Genomic DNA, 22377 nt, shown 5'->3' with positions numbered 1-22377 from the left:
GCTCCGCTGATAACTGCCCTGAGGCAATAAACCTCAGCCCAAAGGTACTCAGCTCTAGCTCTGTGGGTTGACAAACCTAGCTCCACCAAGGACCCAGAGGCACTCTACTCTGCTAGCAAACCTCCTGACCAAAGGCGCTCAGCTTTCCTGCTCTGTGGGCTAGGTAGCCTACCATGCCAGTTCCTGCCAGCCTCTCCTGCCATGGTTTCTCTGCCACTGCTTCTCACAGTCTTCAGTATTATACCTCTCTCTCTCATTCTCTCTCTCTCTGTTTCTTGGTTTCAGGAGCTTCTCAACACAGGGATCCCTGGTCCAAAGAATGAGCTACGCTCTTGGCTTTTCTTCCTTGGTGGTGGTGGTATCCTCCTCTGCTCTGGGACTGGCTCTCTTTTAAACCTAGTGGGATAGCAAAACTGACCAATCCCCTTGATGGGCCACAGTTACCTTATTTGCATGGGTGGTAGTTACAAGACCATGGCGAGAAAGGCCACACAAAAGTGATTTATTGCACTGCAACCCTAGGCAAGGAGAGTTTGAAATGTTACCAAGCCAACATTTGGAGGAAGAGAAGATGGGGACTTACTTATTCTCATTGTGAACTCTGCTCTCTGACTCAGTTGTGCAAGTTTCTTAGCAGATAGGATGTTGATATTCTAAAGTCTATTTCCTTAAGACGTAGTAGTCTTAAGTAATTTTGCAGCAGGCCCAAGTAAGGATGGGAAATATTAATATTTAAGAGTTCAACAGAATGGCCACCTGCATCTTAAAAATAAAACCAAAACAAACAAACTTCTCCATTTGGCTTTCTCCTGGTTGAAGTCTCTTCCATCCCTGCTATCATTGTGATGTAAAATCCTCTGCCAACTTGTGAAGTACAGCGTTTCATTTTGACACTTGCCTATATTTTACTAATGCTTTCACTTCCCAAGAACTCTAGGCCCTCACCAAACTCTGTGACTGCCCAGATTGCTGACCAAAACTCAGAGCTAAAATTTCCAAAGTGATGTCTACTTCTTCTTTGTCTTCTTTAACTTTACCATCTATCTTTCTCTCTTCCTCTCCTCATATGTTAAATCATTTCAGATTGAGTCTCAGGGTGAAGCAATTTGATAAAACTACTTTCTATTAACATTTTTTTTTTTTTTAAGGGGAGCTGGTACACGAAGAGAGCAGGAAGCTCTTTAGCCTAAATGAAATCAGTGTGATGCAGTACCAGTACCAGTTACTGCTGAGTTGATTTGGACTCACGGTGGCCCCATGTGTGTCAGAGTAGAACTGGACTCCATAGGGTTTTCAATGGCTGATTTTCTGAAAGTAGATCACCAGGCTTTTCTTCGGAGGTGCCTCTAGGTGGACTTGAACCTCAAACCTTTTGGTTAGCAACTGAGCTCTTTAACAGTTTGTACCACCCAGGGACTCTGTATTGCATTGGGGAACATTTCTTAGGTGGGTGTGAAATACCTCACGAGGGAGCATGAGGCAGCATGTGCTTAACATGGGCTGAAACTTTGAAAAGAGAAACATGGGAGGCATATCTATTATTTCTCAATGGGTTTTATTTACTTGGGTCCCTCTTTTCCAAGAGGAGAGGCAGTGGTTCATGGTAAAATTTTCACCTCCCACGTGGGAGATCCGGGTTCGTTTTTTGGCCAGTCCATCTTGTGTGCAAACACCACCTGTCTGTCAGTGGGGACTTGCATCAGCTGAGGCTTGTGTGTTGTTATGATGCTGAACAGGTTTCACTGGAACTTCCAGACTAAGGTAGACTAGGAAGACAGGCCCAATAATCTACTTCTGAAAATCAGCCAGTGAAAACTCTGTGGATTACAATGGTACCATACCTTGTATATGAGGACTGTATGAGTCAGGGGGCTGACTTGTCAACAGCTGACAACAACAACAGTAGTTGCTATAGACTGTGTAACTAATGCAGGCTACTTAAAGCAGTGAGGTACCTTTTCACAGAACCATATATTCAAACTGTAATTGTTATAAGGAGTACAAAAAGCTCAAATTGCCAGTGAACTGCAAGGGTAATTGTATTAAAAAAAAAAAAAAGTCAATCTTTATTTAACTTTCCTAAATTATGTACTCACAGCACTGAAAACTGTCAAGCCTTCCTGTTTCAGATTAAGTGCATTATTTACTTGTGATAATGGGCACATATGCTCATTAACATGCTGTCATAAACAGCTGCGTTAAATGTATTATGTGTTCTGTGATATAAATAAGGTGTTCAACATGAGGTTGTTGTTTAAAATATAGGCCTCAGGAAGAACAAAAAAGCAATAAATGCTTTTTAATGTAGTTGCACAGTCTTGAATTCTAAATTTATTTCCATCTTATTAATGCTACTTGTGTGGAAATGGTGGGTATTATTTTAGTGAAATATCCTGGCATTTAAGGACATTAGAACACCTTCTTTCTGCTTTCCCCTACTTGATGCATCTCAAGCTATGTGATCACTAGCTTTTGTTTCTCTTCTAGTAAAAGAGGAGGGCATGGAGACACCGGGGAGGGATCAGCAGCAAAATCAGCCCTCGTTTCAATCATCTTGGAGCTGGTTCATTTGATGGATAACCTCACCCTACTCTGGGACTAGAAATTTCCAAACTGGATGTTGGATTTGGAGATTATCTAGTTCAAATCGTCATTTTACAGATACGGGCATGTAGGTTGTAAGGACTTAGGGGACTTGAGTCACAGATTTTCAGTAATAAAGGCACAGCCATGAGGTACATTTCCAGACTCCCAATTTGACCTACTTTCCACTAAAGACCAGGACATACTATAATTTAGTTGGCCACACAAAGAGGATCTGTGGTGAGGAGGAACTTGTTTGAAAATGAGGGCCCAGACTAGGGTCATTTGGGATGTATGCCACTCTCAGTTATAGTAGGCTTGAATGTTTATTGTTATTTTTACATTTGATATTAATTTGAACCAAGTCCCTGATGCTTTCTTTGGGGAAGTAGTAAGAAGAAAGGGCGAAAGGGCTTGTTTGATGGAATGAGTGAATGACAATGAATGATACTATTCACTGGGCACAATTCAACAAAAGGAGCATAGTAACAAAATTCAAATATAAAGTTGAGAAAAATTGGGTGTGCAGGAGTATGACAGAACTCCGTTAAGAAACGATAAGAAGCTATTCAACTTTCTCGCTCCTGAAAAAATGATATATACTAGAGATAATTAGGAAAACCCTGGTGGTGTAGTAGTTAAGTGCTACGGCTGCTAACCAAAGGGTCGGCAGTTCGAATCCACCAGGCACTCTTTGGAAACTCTACGGAGCAGTTTTACTCTGTCCTATAGGGTCACTATGAGTCAGAATTGACTCGACGGCACTGGGTTTGGTTTTGATTTATAGATAATTATGTCCATAGGAGGTAGTGTGGGTCAATCTCTTATAAGAATATTAATTATGTACAGTTTAGCCATTTGCAAAGTTTCCACAAAGTACAACCCAAACTATTGCCATTATGGAAGTACTGGGAAAACTAACGAGGTTGGGGTTTGTTATCCTGTGCAAAATGAAGGCTAAGCATAATTTAGGGATGTATTTTTGAAAAAATTAAATGCTGTTTCAAAATAACAAGGGCTTTTAGGAAATTTGTCTCCTCTGCTTTTTCACACGAGGTAGATCAGGAGAAAATGGGATTAAATGGTGGCAAGAAAATTTAGTTAGTTTCTAAGAATGATTAAATATTGAAAACAAGATGCCAAGGGACATGGTAGAATCTCTAGACCAGAGACTGTTCAAGTGAAATTAAAAGTAATTTGACTTGAACGATTTAGGTGTACACCTGTCTGAGGAAAGGGTGGGTACATGGGCTCCTAAGACTTCTTCAAGGCCTCTGATTAAACAGCCAAGACTTCTGCCAAATGTTATACTGCCAGCCCTGAAAAGAATATACATACTTTACCTAATTAAACTTGCTTCATCCCCTTAGGACTCCTCAGTGATTTTCTCTTCCTCCTCTTGATTTCCTATGTTCCCTTATATTTAAGGAAAAACAATCCAAGTATGATATTCACTTAGGTTTCCCGGCCCAAGAACAATATTTGAGTGGAAATTAAGACACTTCAGGGATTTGTGATTTTTAGGTAGTAGCTTTATTGACTTGCTTCTGCAAATGGGATTTCTTACCTATTTTAAAATCCATCTGAGTTTTGTTCTAAATAACTTTTACCACACTGTTCAGATTTTTTTTTTTTTTTTTTTTAATGAAACAGTATGTCTTAGGAGATTTTTAAAAAATTGAATGGATTCTACAGTCAGAACAAGGAGCCCTGGTGGCAGAATGGTTAAATGCTTGGCTTCTAACTGAAAGGTTGACAAAACCCACCAGCTGCTGCACCAGAGAAAGGACCTGGTGATCTGCTCCCATAAAGATTGCAGCCTGGGGGCAGTTCTGCTCTGTTCTGAATGTTTGCTATGATTTGGAATTGACTCCACAGCATGCGACAGTAACAACATAGTCAGAACAAAAGAGATAGAAATAGTTCCCATGTCTTAGCTACTATACTACTAACCCTGCTTCTGTAAAATATCTAATTTTATTTTAGAAATGCTAGGTTTTTTTTTTTTTTTCTATTTATACTTCCACGTACTAATTGATATGTGATGAAGGGAATGACTGGACTTGTATGAATTCTTTACTTCTCATTGATTATTTTTGAGACCAATTGCTTTATTAATTATGGTCACCTCAACTAGGCATTTTTCTCTTCTTTAATGGAATATCTCTGATTTTAACTTTCATTTATTCCCCGACACTTTCCAAATCCCTCTGGTTGTTTGAAAAGTTTTATAAAGAAAAGGCAGAGGATTTAACCCTGATACCTGTTTGAACAAGTGGATATACCTCCTGTGCTTTCTTGTTTCAGGTTTCCAGATTAAAGCTTTCACATCCCTGCGCTTCCTGACAGAACCTTCTGATGCTGTCACTATGCGGGGAGGTAATGTCCTCCTGAACTGCTCTGCAGAGTCTGACCAAGGAGTCCCAGTTATCAAGTGGAAGAAAGATGGCATCCACCTAGCCTTGGGAATGGATGAAAGGAAGCAGCAACTTCCAAACGGGTCTCTGTTGATACAAAACATACTTCACTCCAGGCACCACAAGCCAGATGATGGACTCTACCAATGTGAAGCTTCTTTAGGAGAGTCTGGGTCCATAATTAGCCGGACAGCAAAAGTTGCCGTAGCAGGTAGGTGGTTTCTTCTCCTCCTCCTCCTTCTTCATCATTCCTCCCTTTTTCTTTTAGCCATAAGAAAATATTTTGTTGTTGTTGTTGTTGAGAATATATACAGCAAAACATACGCCAATTAAATAGTTTCTACATGAACAATTCAGTGACATTTTTGATTATTCTTTGAGTTGTGCAACATTCTCACCTTTCTTTTCTGAGTTGTTCCTCCCTCATTAACATAAACTCACTGCCCCCTAAGGTTCCTATCTTTCAAGTTGTTGTTGTCACTTTGATTCCACATAGATAGTTCTTAAAAGAGCATAATGCTCAAGGCAGACTTTTTTACTAGATTAGCTAAACTATTCTTTGTTTTTAAGAAGATATCAGAGGTTATTTTCAGTTTAAGGTTTAAAAATTATCTCAGAGCAATAGTTTTAGGGGTTCATCCAGCCCCCATGGCTCCAGAAACTCTTGAGTCCATGAGAATTTGAAATTCTGTTCTGCATTTTCCATTTTTGGTCAGGATTCTTACATAGAATCTTTGATCAAAATGTTCAGTAATGGTAGCCAGGCACCATCCACTTCTTCTGATCTCATGACAGAGGAGGCAGTTGTTCATGGAAACGATTAGCCTTGAATTTCATATCCTCCTCCTATTCCTGACTCTCCTTCCTCTGTTGCTCCAGGCTAATAGAGACCATTTGTCATGACCTGGATGGCCTCTTGTAAGCTTTTAAGATCCCAGGCATAAGTAGGAGGTAGAACAAAAGACTTTCTCCCGGTCAGTAGTTCATCTTTTCACTTTTTTGGTAAAGTCTTTTAATGAAGAAAAGTTTTTATGTTTTATGAGATCTCATTTTTTATCTTTTTCTGTTTGTGCTTTTGTTATTCTATCAGATAATCTGTTGTTAAAAGCTAGGCCCAACAGCGTTGCCCTTGCATTTTCTTCTAAGAATTTCTTGGTTTTAGTTTGCACATGTAGGTCCTTATTCCATTTTGAATTTGTTTTTGTGTATGGTGTGTAGCATGAATCCTGTTTCAATTTTCTGTCTGCGTGTGGAAATCCCATTTTCCCAGCACCATTTAAAGAAGAGATTATTCTTTCCCCATCAAATGGACTTAGCCCCCTTGTTAAAAATTAGTTGACCATAGATGTGTGGGTTTGTTTCTGGACTCTGAATTCTATTCCACTGGTCTATTTCTGTTGTTATACCAGTACCAGGCTATTTTCGTCACTGTAGCTGTATAATATGTTTTAAAAGCAGGAAATATGAGTCCCCCTACTTTGTTCTCCTCTTTCCACATTGCCTTAACTATTCGGGGCCTCTTTCCATTCCCCATAAAGTTGAGGATTGTTTTTTTCCATTTCTGTAAAGAAGGCTATTGGAATTTTGTGTCGGGATTGCACTGGATCTATAGATCATTTTGAGTAACAATGACATCTTAGCAATATTAAGCCTTCTGCCCAAGAATACAGAACATCTTCTCATTTAAGTTTTCTTTAATCTCTTTCAGAGTGTTTTATAATTTTCATTGTATAAGTCCTTCATGTCCCTGGTTAGATTTATTCCTAGGTATTTCATTCTCTTAGATGATATTGTGAATGGAAATGTTTCCCTAATTTCCATTTCACATTTCTCATTGCTACTGTTTACCTGATTTTTGTTAATTGACCTTGTACCTTGCAACTTTGCTAAATTCCTCTATCAGCTCTAGAAGTTTTCTTGTAGACTCTTTGGGATTTTCTATACATAGGATCATATCATTGGCAAATACAGATAATTTTACTTCTTCTTTTCCAACCTGGATACCTTTTATTTCTTTTTATTTTCTTATTTCTCTGGCTAGGACTTCTAATACAATAATGAATAGATGTGATGAGAGTGGGCACCCTTGCCTTGTTCCCGATTTAAGGGGATTCAAGGGGAAAACTCTAAGTCCTTCTCTATTAAGTGTAATGTTGGCTGTTGGCTTTTCATATATGCCCTAAATCATATTGAGGAATTTCCCTCTATTCCAATCTTCTTTAGGGTTTTCATCAAGAAAAGGTATTGGGCTTTGTCAAATTCTGTTTTCTGCATCTATATAGATGATCACGTGGTTCTTTTCCTTTATTTTATTGATGCAGTGTATTATGTTGATTGATTTTCTAATATTGAAGAAAATAATTCTTGCAGAAACAATGAACATTTTTAAGAAACACAAAAGTTCTAAATACCTAAATTTTTCTTTTTTAAAATTAACTGGAAAACAGCAGAAGAATTTCAACAATCAGCGCCACATTGTATGACTTTTAAAATCAAAACCTGCTTAAGTTGGTCCATGCTTATGTTTTAGGGTGGGCTTTTCATTCATAGAAAAGTATTAGAGAAATAATTTCTTAATTAATTCAACTTACAGCTCTCTGCAGGTCTAATACTGTGTAGCCAAATAATAATAATTATCATTGTTATTATTATGAGCTTCCCTCTAACAAGAATAAGAAGGGCAGAAATAATATCCATGGATTCCAGAAAATTCAGTACTATTTTATTAGGGTTCACCACTTCAAAATATCCAGATGAAAAGAAAAATCTTCATCTTATTAATCAGCTGTTGAATCAACATGTTACCAGGCATCAAGATATTTGTAAGCATTGGTGGAATTTTTTATTTCTCAGGTGGAGATCTGTATTTGTAGGGCCAGCCATTATAGTTACAATAAAATTTGCTGATCTGAAGAAAAAAAAAAGAAATATTGCAAAGGTTTTACATTAGTGAAGCTGTAAAATGGTGAGAAGGAGAACTAATTTTCAGCAATATTAGTAACTAGAATAATCGGGCAGGACTGCAGCTCCCCAGTGCATTCTTTTAGTGCGGGTGCAAGGAAGTTAAAATATGAAAGAGTTGATTTTGTCCGGTGGCACAGTGAAGAGAATTGGGTCTCGTAGATATGCAATCAGTCCACAAATCCAGCTTCATGCCGTTTGTGTGTGTGTGGGCGGGGGGGGCTCTTTTTTTTTTTCTACTAGCTGTGCTATTTCATTTTCATTTAAACCAGATTTTGCCTAAGCAATAATTTCCTGGTGGGGAGGATCCTCACCTACAGGTAGAGTGACCAACCAGATTGGCTTTATGGACTAACCTGGCTTTAGCACTTGAAAATCTGTGTCCTGGAAAAAAAAAAAAAAAAAAAAAACCTCAGTCCTGGGAAAACTAGGATGTTGATCAGCCTACCTAGAGTTATCTCTGCAATTTGCCATGGCAGACTGCCGCTGGAATCCAGAAAACCCGTCTGCTCAGGAGGTGGGTGAGGTGGATTCCTGATGATGAAAGCCACGGCTGTATGCCACCTGGGATTTTAAGTGATGGATGTCCGAGATTTGATTGATGAGCATAAAGTGTAGAGAGGACTGAAAGTCAATGTTAATTATGATTGATTAAAAGGGTCACATGCTGAGGATTAGGCAAAAGCTGTTTCCCCAGAATGAATGAAGTAGAAAGAGGGCAACTTTATTTTCTCTCGCTTGAGAATTCCTGACTCTCGGATCCCACCCATCAGTCATCCACAATACCAGGTAGCTCTGCTGAATTGAATGAATTGGGCTGGCATTTTGATGCCCTGTTCCAAAAGGCAGATGCATGTGCTGTGTTACACGAAAGTGGCCTGATAGGCTGTAGTTTCAGGTTTTCTGAAATCTAGATTCACTTTTATGTGTTCTCTGTTTCAATGGAGAGATGAAGAATGATTGCTTCTCAGTGAGATATTAAAACAAAGTGGCTTTGGTGTTAGTATTCTGTACAGGGATAGGCTTACAGAATCAGTCACTGAGTTACAATCTAATATTTGATTGTATCATTTCAAGGTAATCAGGCTGTTCACAGCATTTTAAACACTTACCATGCCGTTTGGCAACACAGCATACATCAATGTTATGTCTGCTGAGGTTAAGATTGCCAAACCACTGGAATGCACAAGGGGCATATATCTTCCTTGTAATAAAGATCATAGACCTGATTTAATTTCATTTTTAAAGCATTAACACTCAATAAACCAGTCACCACTAAAAGGTAACAGCTTTGCTGGGGTGGAAAAAAAGAAAAAACAAAAAAGTTCTGTGTCCTCAGGTGCAGTGTAGATCCCATTTAATATCATGCCCCACTTCCATTTTTACTTTCTCAACATGTTTCTTGATAAAAAAAAAAAAATGTGGCAAATGAAATCTGCCTTTAATCAGCACATTTTATGCAATGATCTTGCTAGGTACCATTCATCCTATTTTCTAGAAACATCTCAAGTACTCTTAAATCCTGCATACACACTTGGCTGGAGAGGACAAGAGTAGGAAAGATAAACTAAAGGCTGCTGTCCTCTGGGAGCCCTAGTGGTGCCGTGGTTAAGAGGTCAGCTGCTAACCAAAAGGTCAGCAGTTCAAATCCACCAGCTGCTCCTTGGAAACCCTAAGGGGTACTTCTACTCTGTCCTGTCAGAATTGACTTGAAGGCAATGGGTTTGGTTTTTTGGTTCTAACTTCTTGTTAAAAGTTGCAATTATTATGGGTTACTGACTGTATTTTCTCATCTCTTCCATAACTGATGGCATCAAGATGAGTTTCAGTCTAGCCAGACATATCTTCCTTATCCCAGATGTTGCCAGATTTCTGAGCCTCTGTATTCTCTTCTGTAAAACAGATGTAATAATAAGCTACCTCCTAAGGTGGTGATGGCATTTAAATAAAATCTTGGGTGTAAAGCACTAGTACAGAGTACATTCCTGATCAGTGGCAGCTGTAGTATAAATAAACCTAATAAATGGTTATTACTGCATGTTTGCAATTATTAGGAGATGACACCTTTCAGTATTCCCATACCAAAAAAAAAGAAAATTGGAGGGAGGGGAGATATATAGGCTTCAAATCCTGATCTATAAAAACTATAAACTTGGATTAGATATATGCCTTTGAAATCTACAAACATACACAGGCAAGCCTGAAATGAGTTTTCAAAAAATTGAATCCATGTACAAGATAATGAATACCACCCGTGAGCACTGTGCTCCTTTAGAAGATCACCTATTTGAGACCAGTCAATGATTACTTCAAAGCAAAGATGAAAATGGAAGGGGTCAGGGAAACTAGATGAGTGTAAATGGAGCAACCAAAATGGAACTAATGAGAATGTTTATGTATTGTGAAGAATGTAACTGATATCACTGAACAATTTGTAGAGAAATTGTTGAAGGGAGCCTAAACTGCTGTGTAAACCTTCACTGAAAACACAATCTTTTTTTTTTAATTGAATCTATGCAGTCTTGTGGCAAGCAGTATGAAAACTAATTTGATTAAAGATTTATTTTTCACAAATTTATCCACTATTGTGTTGATTAAATTTAATTTCTACCGGCCATGTAGGAGTTCTAGACGCGCAACTGGTGCAACCATTTTAGAAAAAGATCCAGGGCAGTCTCATCAGCCCAAGTCTCTTAATGTCCTTCAGCTGAAAAGGGTTCGCCCAACCTGGGTCCTCAGGATTTAGTTGGTCTAGATTGAAAGTTTACATGCACCACCATCCCACTTCTCCCTACCCCTGGGGGAAAAATCCAAGCCAATTTGTAAGAAAGAGATAAAAATAGAGCTTCTCTGAATGATCGTGGGAATCTCACTTTGTTTTGCCTGATAACACTGCCACCACCTCCCCCCAGTCACCCACACGCACACCCCCACACCCACATAGCTACTTGTCTGTCCTCATTCTCTGCAGGCTTCTGAGAAGCACAGTTTGAATAAAACCCAAACCAAACCTACTGCTGTCAAGTCAATTCTGACTCATTGCGACCCTATAGGACAGAGTAGAACAGCCCTATAGGGTTTCCAGGGCTGTAAATTTTTATGGGAGCAGATTGCCACATCTTTCTCCGGCAACACAGTGGTTAAGAGTTTGGCAGCCAACCAAAAGGTTGGCAGTTCAAATCCACCAGCCTCAACTTGGAAACACTATGGAGCAAGTCCACACTGTCCTACAGGGTTGCTATCAGTCAGATTTGACTCAGTGGCAATGGGTTTGATTTTTTGCTTTTATGTATCTTGTATTTAACTTCTTGGGGTGGGGCGGGACAAGCCCTCCTCCTCCACTGACTGCAGAATCCATCAAAGAGCACTGGTGTTCAGGCAGATTTTTCTTTTGTTGCTTTTTGGACATTTAAGTCTTGAGTATTAAAACCACAGACATCACTAAGTGTATTTATATATGTTATCTCCTAAAAAAGCCCTCAAAAAAACCCTGTGACATAGGTACCCAGTTTGACGGATAAAGAACAGACGGAAAGAAGGTAAGTGATTTCCTGTGGTCACGTGCAGAGACTGGAACTCAGATGACCTAACTATGGCTACACACCTGTTCCGTTAGGGGAAAACAAATGAAAACTTATTCCCTTGGGGAATACGTGTGTGACCAGAGTTAAAAGATCTGAGTTCCAGTCTCTGCACGTGACCACAGGAAATCACTAAGTACTAGATATAAATATAAACCTAAGGACTAGATAAAAGTAGACATAAATTTAAGGACTAAATATAAGAACACTCTGAGTAGTTTCACTTTCATCCAGTTATTTATATTTTCATCAATGAAACACTCTGAAATATAAACTAAGGGAAATAATCATTTCAAAAAAGAAAATTGATTTTATTCATTTAGTCCCTTGAAAATATAAAATCCTTATGAGAAACTACTATGATTTGGGTGTTTTTTTCTAAGATAAGAAAACCATGCTATTGCAGCAAGGCACTAAAGATGATACACAATAAATTTCCCCTGGAAAATGGAGTGCATATAATTTTAAAAATAAGGTTATAAGTAGGCTTTCTAGAAGCAAGATTTCAGTTATCTTCATAAGCAGTTTTATAATTCAGGCCAAGTTTACTTTTTTTTTCTGTTTCTTGAAAATCAAGAAAATAAAAGACCAACTAAATTGAATTTACTTGAGTTGTTATTTCATTCAGGGGCATTTTTTTTTTTTTCTTCCCTACTGCAATGTTTCAAGATGCAAATTGTCACACGCTGCTTTTAAATAACACAGGCATTATAATTAAAATTCCCCTGTGCATAATAAAAATAATTAGTTACTTGAAGAGTTGTTTCAATGAATTCCCTTCCAGAATGCCTCTCATTTAAATGAGTTATGAAATAATTAGTGAAAGCATATTATGGTCTCAAATGGCCTCAGCAGAATGGGGCATTTTGTGAAATGATAAGCTGATCTTTACATTTTTACTTAAAAGGCAGCAGAAGAGGGAGCTTGTTTTAGGAGAAGGGGGAATAAACTACATTGCCTCGGGTCACTCAAATGTTATATCAAGGAAACAGCAAGAAAAATGCTCCTATTCCTTCTCTCTGCAGGAGCAAATCTAAGAATCTTGCCTAGAAGGTCAAGTTCATCCAGTGAAGCAGTTTGGAAAATGTATCCCCGGCCCTTGAATACTCTCAAAATCCTGTTTGGAGGAAGGTTCCGTTATAGAGCAAAGCTTTTTATTTTAAACTAACTGGGATGGTGTTTATTTTCAAACGAGGAGCAGGTAAAGAAATTGTCCTGACTCCGTAATTCTTCATGGCCTTAATTATCTGCATTTAGCTAAATGTTCCTCTAGTTTTATGGTTAAAACACGAGAGAGAAAGGAAATATAAGGAAGAAGTGTGGTGTTATAAGTAACCGTGATATGTGTGCTAATCTTATAAATTTCCTTTGATTTTATTACCAAATTAAACCGGCGTAATCACCAGTATTGCCCCAATGACTACTCATGCCCAAGCTCTCACATGCTCAACTTAAATAATTTCGTTTTAAAAAGTGGTGTTTAGTTACCTCCTCTCTAAGTCAGTTGGCTGTGCAGTAAAAATTAAAATAGAAATATATTCCTGAAAAATATGCAGAGTGGAAAGACATCTTCTACATTATAAAGTTACAATAGAGACCTTGACAGGGCTTTTTATAGTAGAAACATCAACAAAATAACTTTAACAAAACCTTCCCAACCTTTCATTTCCTTTTCTTTGTTATAAATTCTAATTCATGTGACAATGGAAATACCTCATTATTCATTCTAAGTTGAATCAGTATCTTAAAAGCGTTTTTCTTTTGTGCCATCTTTAAGCTAACCGCAGTGTTAGCTTTGCTGGTACTGTAATGAGAATGAAGGAGCAATATCCAAACTAAGTTAGTGATAGTAACCAAAAGTGTTTTGAATTCTGGAAGTCCCCTTCAGAATATGAAAACTTGATTTTCTTGATAAATGTCAGGTTAACAAATACTTTAAATCAGAGGAAGTGGATAGATTAAGTAACATGATTGTAAATCTCTGATGAAATTATGACCCATAATAAATTTAATAATGTAGTTTTACTTTTATGCACGTATCTCTGGTATTGACTTTTCCCTATGATGTTTTTTATATTTATGGTAAAATTTATTTAAATTTAATATTATATAAAGACATTTGGATTATGATATATATATATTATATATATATATATTTTTCTTCTGCAAGGTAGAGGACACAAAAACCTAGGCAATGTTGTAAAATCTGAGTAAACTCTATCCTATAGGGTCACTAGGAGTGGGAATTGACTTGACGGCGATGGAGTTTTACATATATTGCCATCGAGTTAATTCTGACTCATAGCATCCCTGTAGGACAGAATAGAACTGCCTCATAGCGTTTCCAAGGCTGTTATCTTTATAGGACCAGACTGTCACATCTTTCTCTCATGGAGCGGCTGGTAGGTTCGAACAGCAGCCGAATGCTTAACCACTGTGTCACAAGGGCTCCATACATATATATATGTGTGTGTGTGCACGTATGTATGTATGTATGTAAATATATATATATATCATTGTCATCAAATTGACTCCAACACACAGCGACCCTACAGAACAAAGTAGAACTGTCCCACAGTGTTTCCAAGACTGTAATATTTACAGAAGCAGACAGCAACTTCTTTCTCTCTCAGAAAGGGTGGCGGGTTTGAACTGCTGACCTTTCATTTAGCAGCCAAGTGCTTAATCACTGCACCTCCTTTTGTAGATATAGACATGTAGATATTTTCCAAAAAAACTGTCACTCTCCGTACTACCACTGAAGCTCTTCGGAGACTCCCTATTAAAAAAGCAAAGCCTATTGTCTTAGCCCCAAAGGTAAGAGTGTTCTCCACTGAAAAGCCAGGGTTGAAAAACTTCCACAGCATCTGAGGAGCAGCCCTCAGTGCACACAGTTCATCAGAAGTCTTTAACTGGGGCTTGTCTCTAAATGCCACTCAGGTGATGGGGGAGAGGGCGCTGCTCTGACTAGACCTATGGCTCTGATTTCTATAGGGCAGTTAAGCCCAAGGGTTTCTTTCTCAGTATAGCGTGCCTAACTCAGAATCCCAGTGGTAATGGGTCAGAGGGCATTTGCATTTAAATATTTTTGTAGATATTTGTATCCATGACTTCTTAGTTTCCTAATACTGCTGTAACACAAATACTATAAGTGGGTGGCTTTAAAGAACAGATTTTATTTTCTCACAGTTTTATAGACTGAAGGTGCAAATCAGTGTAGCAGCCTTGTTGATTTCTTCCTAGTTCAAGGCATTCCTTAGTTCCTTGGTGTACCTTGGTTTGTAGATAATCCTCACGTAGCACATTTCCATATCTATTCTGCTTTCGTTTTTATAACTCAGAAGTGATTAGGTTTAGAATCCACCTTACACTGGTATGGCCTTATTAACATAAGCAGAGAAATCCTATTTCCAAACAGGATCACATCCACAGTACAAGGGCCAGGAATTCAATACATATTTTAAGGGGACACGATTCAATAGATAACATCTCCTTTGTTTATGTGTTTGTGAGAGGGAGAGAGAGATGTAGAGAAAGGAAGGGAGCAGGGGAGGGGAAGGTCTATATGCTGTTCTCGTCTCATGTTTCCCATTATGATCTTTAAACAATTGGATTTACACTATTGTGAATATTTATATTCTAACCTAGGTCACCTGAAGATGTTTAGACACAAATACAGAAAACGCACACACACACATATCAACACACACATAGTAGATACCTCTCTTATTTAGATGGCTAAAAAAAAAAAAAAAAAATTTTTTTCTCCTGTGTGTCTGTTTTAAATCTATTGGTGAAAGTCGCAGTCATGAAATCTACCTTTTGATTTCTAGCCCCTGTACTATTGTTCTATTGTGTACATTTAAAAAAAAATGTATTTTACAAAAAAAAAAAAAAAATCAGTTTTATTGTAACCCTGAGGCTTTATCACCCTTAAAAAAGAGCTGCTCATCAGGTTTCCTGTGATGAAATTTTACCTGGAGCATTTCACCAACTAGAAGCCTATTTAAGAAAGTGTGTTAAAGATTAATAAAGCCTATATAGCTTCAACATTAAATTTCAGTGCTGGTTGATTTTATTGGATTGGATTTTTGTGGCCCATCTTGCAAGGGAATTCATCTCCAAAGGTAGGAACATGACATAAAAAAAATAATTAGTATGTCTTTGGCCCACACATTGGTTCCAGGAGCACCCTTTGGTTTCCATGGGGCATTGGGCACTTCCAGAGCTAATATTGCGGCCTTGTCACTAAGGTTATTTCCAACTGGGTCCCAACCCAGGAGGTTCCTAGGTTTGGAAGATGTAGTTGCAGATAAAATAAAAATCCCCTTTGCTCTCCCCAATCTCCATGTACATTACATATATCAGGAATGTGTTTGTTTTTATTGATATATAATTCACATACTATAACATTCACCCTTTGAAAGTTACAATAGTGGTTTTAATATATTCACAAACTTGTGCAACCATTAAAAAAAAAAATAAAAATTACTGCTACCTAATTCCAGAACGTTTTTATTACCCCAGAAAGAACCCACAATAATTAACAGTCACTACCCACTCCCCACCTTCCAGCCTCAGACAGCCACTAATTTACTTTCTGAATCTCTTATTTGTTTTTATCGTAAATGAGATTATCTGATTATCCTGTAAATATTATTCTGTAGCTTGTTTTTTCAATTAGTGATATGTTTTGGACATCTTTCCATATTTGTTCTTAGAGATCAGTCTTATCTTTCTTAATTCCTGCATAATATTTCATGTTTTACCATTTGTTTATTGATAAGTATTTGATTTGTTTCTAATTTTTCACTTTTGCTAATAATGCTTTAATGGATATTGTTGTATTTAATGGATGTCCTTTTAGACATACGCATTGCCATTGAGTCAATTCTGACTCATAGTGACCCTATAGAGCAGAGTAGAACTGTCTCATAGGGTTTCCAATGTTCTGTAATCTTTACGGAATCAAACTCCCACATCTTTCTATAGCGGAGCGTCTGGTGGGCTGGAATCTCTGAACTTTTGGTTAGCAGCCGAGTGTTTTAACCACTGTGCCACCAGAGCTCCTCTTTTGGGCATATCTTTGACAATTCTCTAAGACAGATACCTAGAAATGTAATTGCTGAGTCAAAGAAGACGAGCATTTTAATAGATCGAAGAACATTTTGTTAGCCTGGACTTAAACATCAGAAGGCAGGATTTGTTTCACTCCCATTGACTGAGCCAAGAGCTGGCCTTCCTTAATTACAAATATTGCAGAAGTCTTTTACTTACTCCAATAAGAATAATGATGAGATGACACAGTTAATAAATAGCCACAAGCATTTGTCTAACTTAAAAAAAAAAATTAGGGAACATCTCAGAGCAACCTAGAGGAGTGTATCTCTTCTGTGTCCTTGGATTCTCCTGCATTGATATGTGTCTTCCTGCACTCTGAGAAGTGTCTTCTTTCTACGAAAGGAAACTTCTAGTAGAGTCACTCCACAAAGTGACTTGGGATGAGTTACTCTCAGGTCCAAATTAGAATTTCTCAGGCTCTACATGTACTGCCAACAACGGCATTTACTCTCATTAGCAAAAGTAGAAGAGTGCTTACACTTTTAGTGGTCTAAAAACCCTGTAGATTTTGGGCCCTGCATGTACCTCGTCTATAGCCATATCCACTTTACACCTTCAGTTTTTGCAGCAGTTTCTGAAATATGTCATATCTGGTGCCCATGGCTTTGTCCATATCTTACCTTGTCATCCATATGTCTAACTCTTACAAATTTTGTTCAAGACTCAGTTCATCAGCTCATCTTCAGGATTCCTTAACTGGTCCCCTAGGCAAAGAGAGGGGCCATCCTCTTTGTGTTTATAGTAACCTGTGATTCTCCTTGTCATAGCATGGAGCACACTATGCTGTATCAATATAAATAGCACCCCCACAACATGCCTGTGTGCACACACACATCACATACACAGCTCCTCAACAGAACAATGACTTCATGAAGACACGGTCATGTTCTATCTGACTTACTTTCCCTAGGCTGGTAGGCTCTCTGGAACCTAGTTAGTTGTATGGCACACTATGGTGATTAAGAGCATGGGCTTCAGAGTTAGACAGATAGGACTTTAGATTGTAGTTCTAGCCATTGTCTAGCTCTGTGAACGTGGGCCATCTATAAAAACCCTGAGCCTAGTTTTCTCATTTATAAAATGGGGCTGGGGGATAATGTTTACCTTATAAGGTTATTATAAAAATAATCAAGTAATGTACTTAGCAGAAGGACATAGTAAGGGCTCAGTAAAAGATGCTTTATGAAAAGCAGGGAATTGACATTATTCATAATGCTCCCTAAGTGACTGCGGCAAATGGGAAGACAGCAACTCTGTGGAAAAAACTTCAATGTAGGACACGCGTCTGCCTGCCCTCCATGCCCTGTGTCCTGGTGGCTGGCTCCTATGGAGAAGCTCTGTCCTTCCCCAGCCAGATGGGCACTGTGTATGCATCTTCGTTTTTAAAACTCTTAACCCCAATATCTGAGGATCAGTACCTCTGCCTGAAGTTATCAGAATTAATAAAACAATGACTGCCCTAGAAAGTACTTGGATACCATTCAGGGTTTTTATTTTTTTTATTGTTGTTGAAAAGATACACAGCAAAACATACACCAATGCAACAACTTCTATGTATAAAATTGATTACATTCTTCAAGGTGTGCAGCCATTCTCACCCTCCTTTTCCTAAGTGTTTCTCCCCCATTAATGTTTTAATTTTATTCTTCCATGATATTAAAACACAACATCACTTAATTTCACTGAGCAAAAGTCAGAAATAAAGTTTCTCATGCTTTGAAGAACTTCCTCTGGTCCAGCAAACCTTGTTGGGAATCTTTCTCCTCCTTCAAGGAAGGTGTGTCACCTGCAAATTTGCCAAGTTCCCCAGTTGGACTTTAATAGTCATTAAAGATACAAAAATTTTACTAGGTTAAGAATTTCATATTAATGATACAACTAGGATTAAAATTGCTATATTTTCATATAAATCTTGATTATTAATAGCACACTTAGAAAATTATCTCTCATTTTATGCTTGTTATTGTTTTCTGCAGTGCAAGCAGACATGCTTTTTTGCCGGAAGGTCTAAATTTGTTTCCTCCAACATTAAGCTATCTTTTCTCAGTCTTATTTTTCCCCCATACTTGTGTAAATATCTACCCAACAAATGTTTCTATTTAAAAAAGGCTTTTTAAAATGCTCTTCCTGTAAAAATATTTTAATGATCAGCATTATTTATGTTGCCTGTGTAGTTATGTAAATAATTTCAGGCCTTTTGCCAACAGAACTCTTACAACTTAACATGCCTTCAGAAATTGTGAATAAGATTACAAGATAACGCTGCCCCAGTAAGCATTTTCATGCTTTGGAAAGAAAATGTGAGCGTAGAGCTGGAGTGTGTGTGTTAGGCCCGGTGACAATAACAAGGATGTTTATAAATGAACTAGCACTACAAATGGCACCACGGTTTGAAGGAAGAAAGCAATTTGGTGAAGTAAAAGATGTTAAATGTTTTAATTTTCTTCCATGCCAGTAAAATCTTGTAAAACAAGGTGACATATTAAATTTTCCATACTACAATGGCTCCAAGAGCCTGTCAAAATTTCCATTATAAACTCTATTTTCAGAGCTTCGTAACTCAGCTTTAAGAATTCACTCTGGCCTGACATTTGAAGTGCGAGGGCTTACCTTACATTTGGAGTGCAAGGGAACATGTGTTCCACGCATTTTAAAAATTAAGAGTATCCACTTCTCAGTTTATAATGAGTAACCTTTGCGTACTTCCTCGCTTGGCTGCTAGACCTCAGAAATTGGAGACAGAGGACTTTCCTGTGGTAGGTCGCTGATGCGGGGGAAATCTACAGATGTGGTCAACAGAGTTCAGGGCTTCCGATGATCATTACTAAGACAGGGTCATTCTTATTCACCTCGTCATATAGAAAGCCAAGAGCCCTAATGCCCTAATTTCCTCAACATTTTAGACTAGACTGTGTGCCATCCAAGGAGCATACAACGCCACATCTACAGATAAGACCCTGTTTGGAGGACTCATAATCGTCAGTCTCTGTAATTCAACGTTTGTGATAGCTTGTGGATGGTGTAAGATGATTTTCTAAAGCTTTACGACATTCAGTCTAATCTTGCTGGTTTGTCATTAAGTCTTCTTTGTGGTTTCTTATATTTAGCACACAGTAGGTATGCAGGCAATATTACTTAATAATACACCCATTCTCTTCACTTTTGGGAACGTCTGCAGCTGAAGAATTACTTTTTTGGAAAGTAATGAGAGAAGAGTGAGGGAGAAAAAAACAAGGGAACAACAGAAGAGAAATGTGTGTATCACCATTTGGTATTGGGTCTTGAAGTGTCATGAGGACCAGTGTCCTAGTATGGCTTCTCAAAAGAGTCAAATGTGGGCTGTCTTGGAGGAAAAAAAATTGGAGACTCCACAATAAAATGTGTGGTACCAGGTTTTCAGCTTTACGTTGTTTTAGGAAAAGTGTAGGAAGTCACCACTTCCTGGTATTTATTCAGCATTATTTCACTCCGACCTAATTGCATTATATTTATAAGTCTGTTAAGTGCGTGTTGATGTGTGAGAAGTACCCACTGTATGTATAAACCTAACATTGGTTTCCACTGTGTGAGGGCCAACTTTGTGCCTGATACCTAGAAATCATATATATTCCTCACGAGGACCCTGACAGAATGCAGTTGTTGTGTGCCAAGTCAATTTTAACTCATAGTGACCAGACAGGGCAGAGAAGAACTGTCCCATAGGATTTCCTAGGCTGTAATCTTTATGGGGGCAGATCACCAGCTCTTTTCTCCCTCGAACCAGCTGCTAGGTTCAAACTTCTGACTTTTTGGATACCAGCCAAGTGGTTAATCATTGTGCCATTGGGGCTCCTAACAATGCAGTACTGCTCCCATTTTGAAGAGGAGGAGACTAAGGGGTAGACAGTTTAAATAATTTGTTCCACACCTAACTAATGCCCAAGGCAGGTTTTGAACCAAACTCTTTCAGACTCTGTGAGGTTAATGTTATGTATCAACTTCTCTAATGCCCTTTTCTTTATACCTGTTTTGAAGGACTACCAGAAGCAGTTTGCCTTCAGCTGGCAAGGCCAGCAATACACCTCTACTGTCCTATATCAGGGATTTGTCAACTCTCCAGCCCTATATCATAATTTAGTCTGCATGAATCTTCATCACCTTTCCCTCCCACAGGATGTCACGTTGGTCCCTTACATTGATGACATTATGCTGATTGGACTAGTAAGGAAGAAGTATCAATGACTCTACACTTATTGATAAGACATTTGTATGCTAAAAAAAAAAAAAAAAACCCGTTGCCCTGGAGTCGATTCCGATTCATAGCGAACTGCCTCATAGTGCTTCCAAGGAGCGCCTGGTGGATTTGAACTGCTGACATTTTGGTTAGCAGCCATAGCTCTTAACTGTTATACCACCAGGGTTTCCATTTGTGTGCTAGAGGGTGGAAAATTAACCTGACAAAAATTCAGGCACCTTCCATCTCAGTGTAATTTTTAGGGGTTCAGTGGCGTGGGTCATGTTAAGATGTTCCTTCTAAAGTAAAGGATAAGTTGTTGCATCTGGCCCCTCCTACAACTAAAAAGGAGGCACAACATCTGGTGGGCCTCTTTGGATTTTGGAGGCAACATATCCCTCATTTAGGTGTGCTACTCTGGCCTATTTACCAAATGACTCAAAAAGCTTCTAGTTTTGAGTGGGGCCCAGAACAGGAGAAGGCTCTGGAACAAGTTCAGACTGCTATGCAAGCCGCTTTTCCACTTGGGCCATAAAATCCCACTGATCCAATGGTATTCGAACTGTCAGTAACAGATAGAGTTGCTGTTTGGAGTCTTTGTCAGACCCCCACTGATGAATCACAGTGCAGACCCTTAAGTTTTTATAGCCAAGTCCTGCCTGCTGTCCTCTGTAGATAAATATTTTTCCTTTTGAGAAACAGCTTTTGGCTTGTTACTGGCCTTAGTGGAGACTGAACTCTTAAGCATAGGCCATCAAGTCACCATGTGGCCTGAGCTGCCCAGCATGAACTGGGTGTTGTCTGACCCACAGAGCCATAAAGTCAAACGTGCACAGCAGCACTCCATCATTTAGTGGAAGTGGTATATCTGAGATCAGGCTCAAACAGGACATTAAGGCCCAAGTAAATTGCATGAAGAAGTGGTCTAAATGCCATGGTAAACACTCTTGTTACTTTCCCTCTCCCAGTCTGCACCTAAGGCCTCATGGGGAGTTCCTTATGATCAGTTGACTGAAGAAGAGAAAACTCATGCCTGGTTTACAGATGGTTCTGCAGAATATGCAGGCATCAATCAAAAGTGGACAATGGCAGCACTGTAGTCCTATTCTGGGACCTCCATGAAGGACAGTGGTGAAGGTAAATCCTCCCAATGGGCAAAAATTCAAACAGTCCACCTGGTTGTTCACTTTGCTCGAAAGAAGAAATGGCCAGATGTGCAATGGTATACTGATTCATGAGCTGTGGCCAATGGCTTGGCTGGATGGTCAGGAATTTGGGAAGAACATGACTGGAAATTGGTGAAGAGGAAATATGAGGAAGAGGCATTTGGGTACACCTCTCTGAATGGGCCAAAGAACTGAAGAATTTTGTGTCTCATGTGAATGCTCACCAAAGGGTGACCTTGGCAGAGAAAGATTTTAACAATCATGGGATTAGATGCCGTGTTCTGTGGATACTGGTCAGCCTCTTTCCCCAGCCATTCCTGTAATTGTTCAGTGGG

The 22377-nt window shown here is 38.6% G+C and overlaps 1 protein-coding gene across 1 annotated transcript in view; it reads left to right on the top strand.

The window, feature by feature from the left end:
- The first annotated feature begins 4716 nt into the window (after positions 1–4716).
- The window catches only part of LOC100667292 (netrin receptor DCC), a 706905-nt gene continuing 689244 nt past the window's right edge, over positions 4717–22377 (top strand). Inside the window, exon 1 of the mRNA XM_023543783.2 lies at positions 4717–5211. Within this exon, the coding sequence (XP_023399551.2) occupies positions 4953–5211 (259 nt within the window). The 5' untranslated portion in view covers positions 4717–4952. The remainder of the gene's footprint in view (positions 5212–22377) is intronic.

This window comes from Loxodonta africana, chromosome 11 (assembly GCF_030014295.1).
Source record: "Loxodonta africana isolate mLoxAfr1 chromosome 11, mLoxAfr1.hap2, whole genome shotgun sequence".
In the NCBI taxonomy this organism is placed as follows: Eukaryota; Metazoa; Chordata; class Mammalia; order Proboscidea; family Elephantidae; genus Loxodonta; species Loxodonta africana.
Note: the sequence above shows the minus strand (reverse complement) of the source record. Positions and strands in the feature narration are given on the sequence as shown.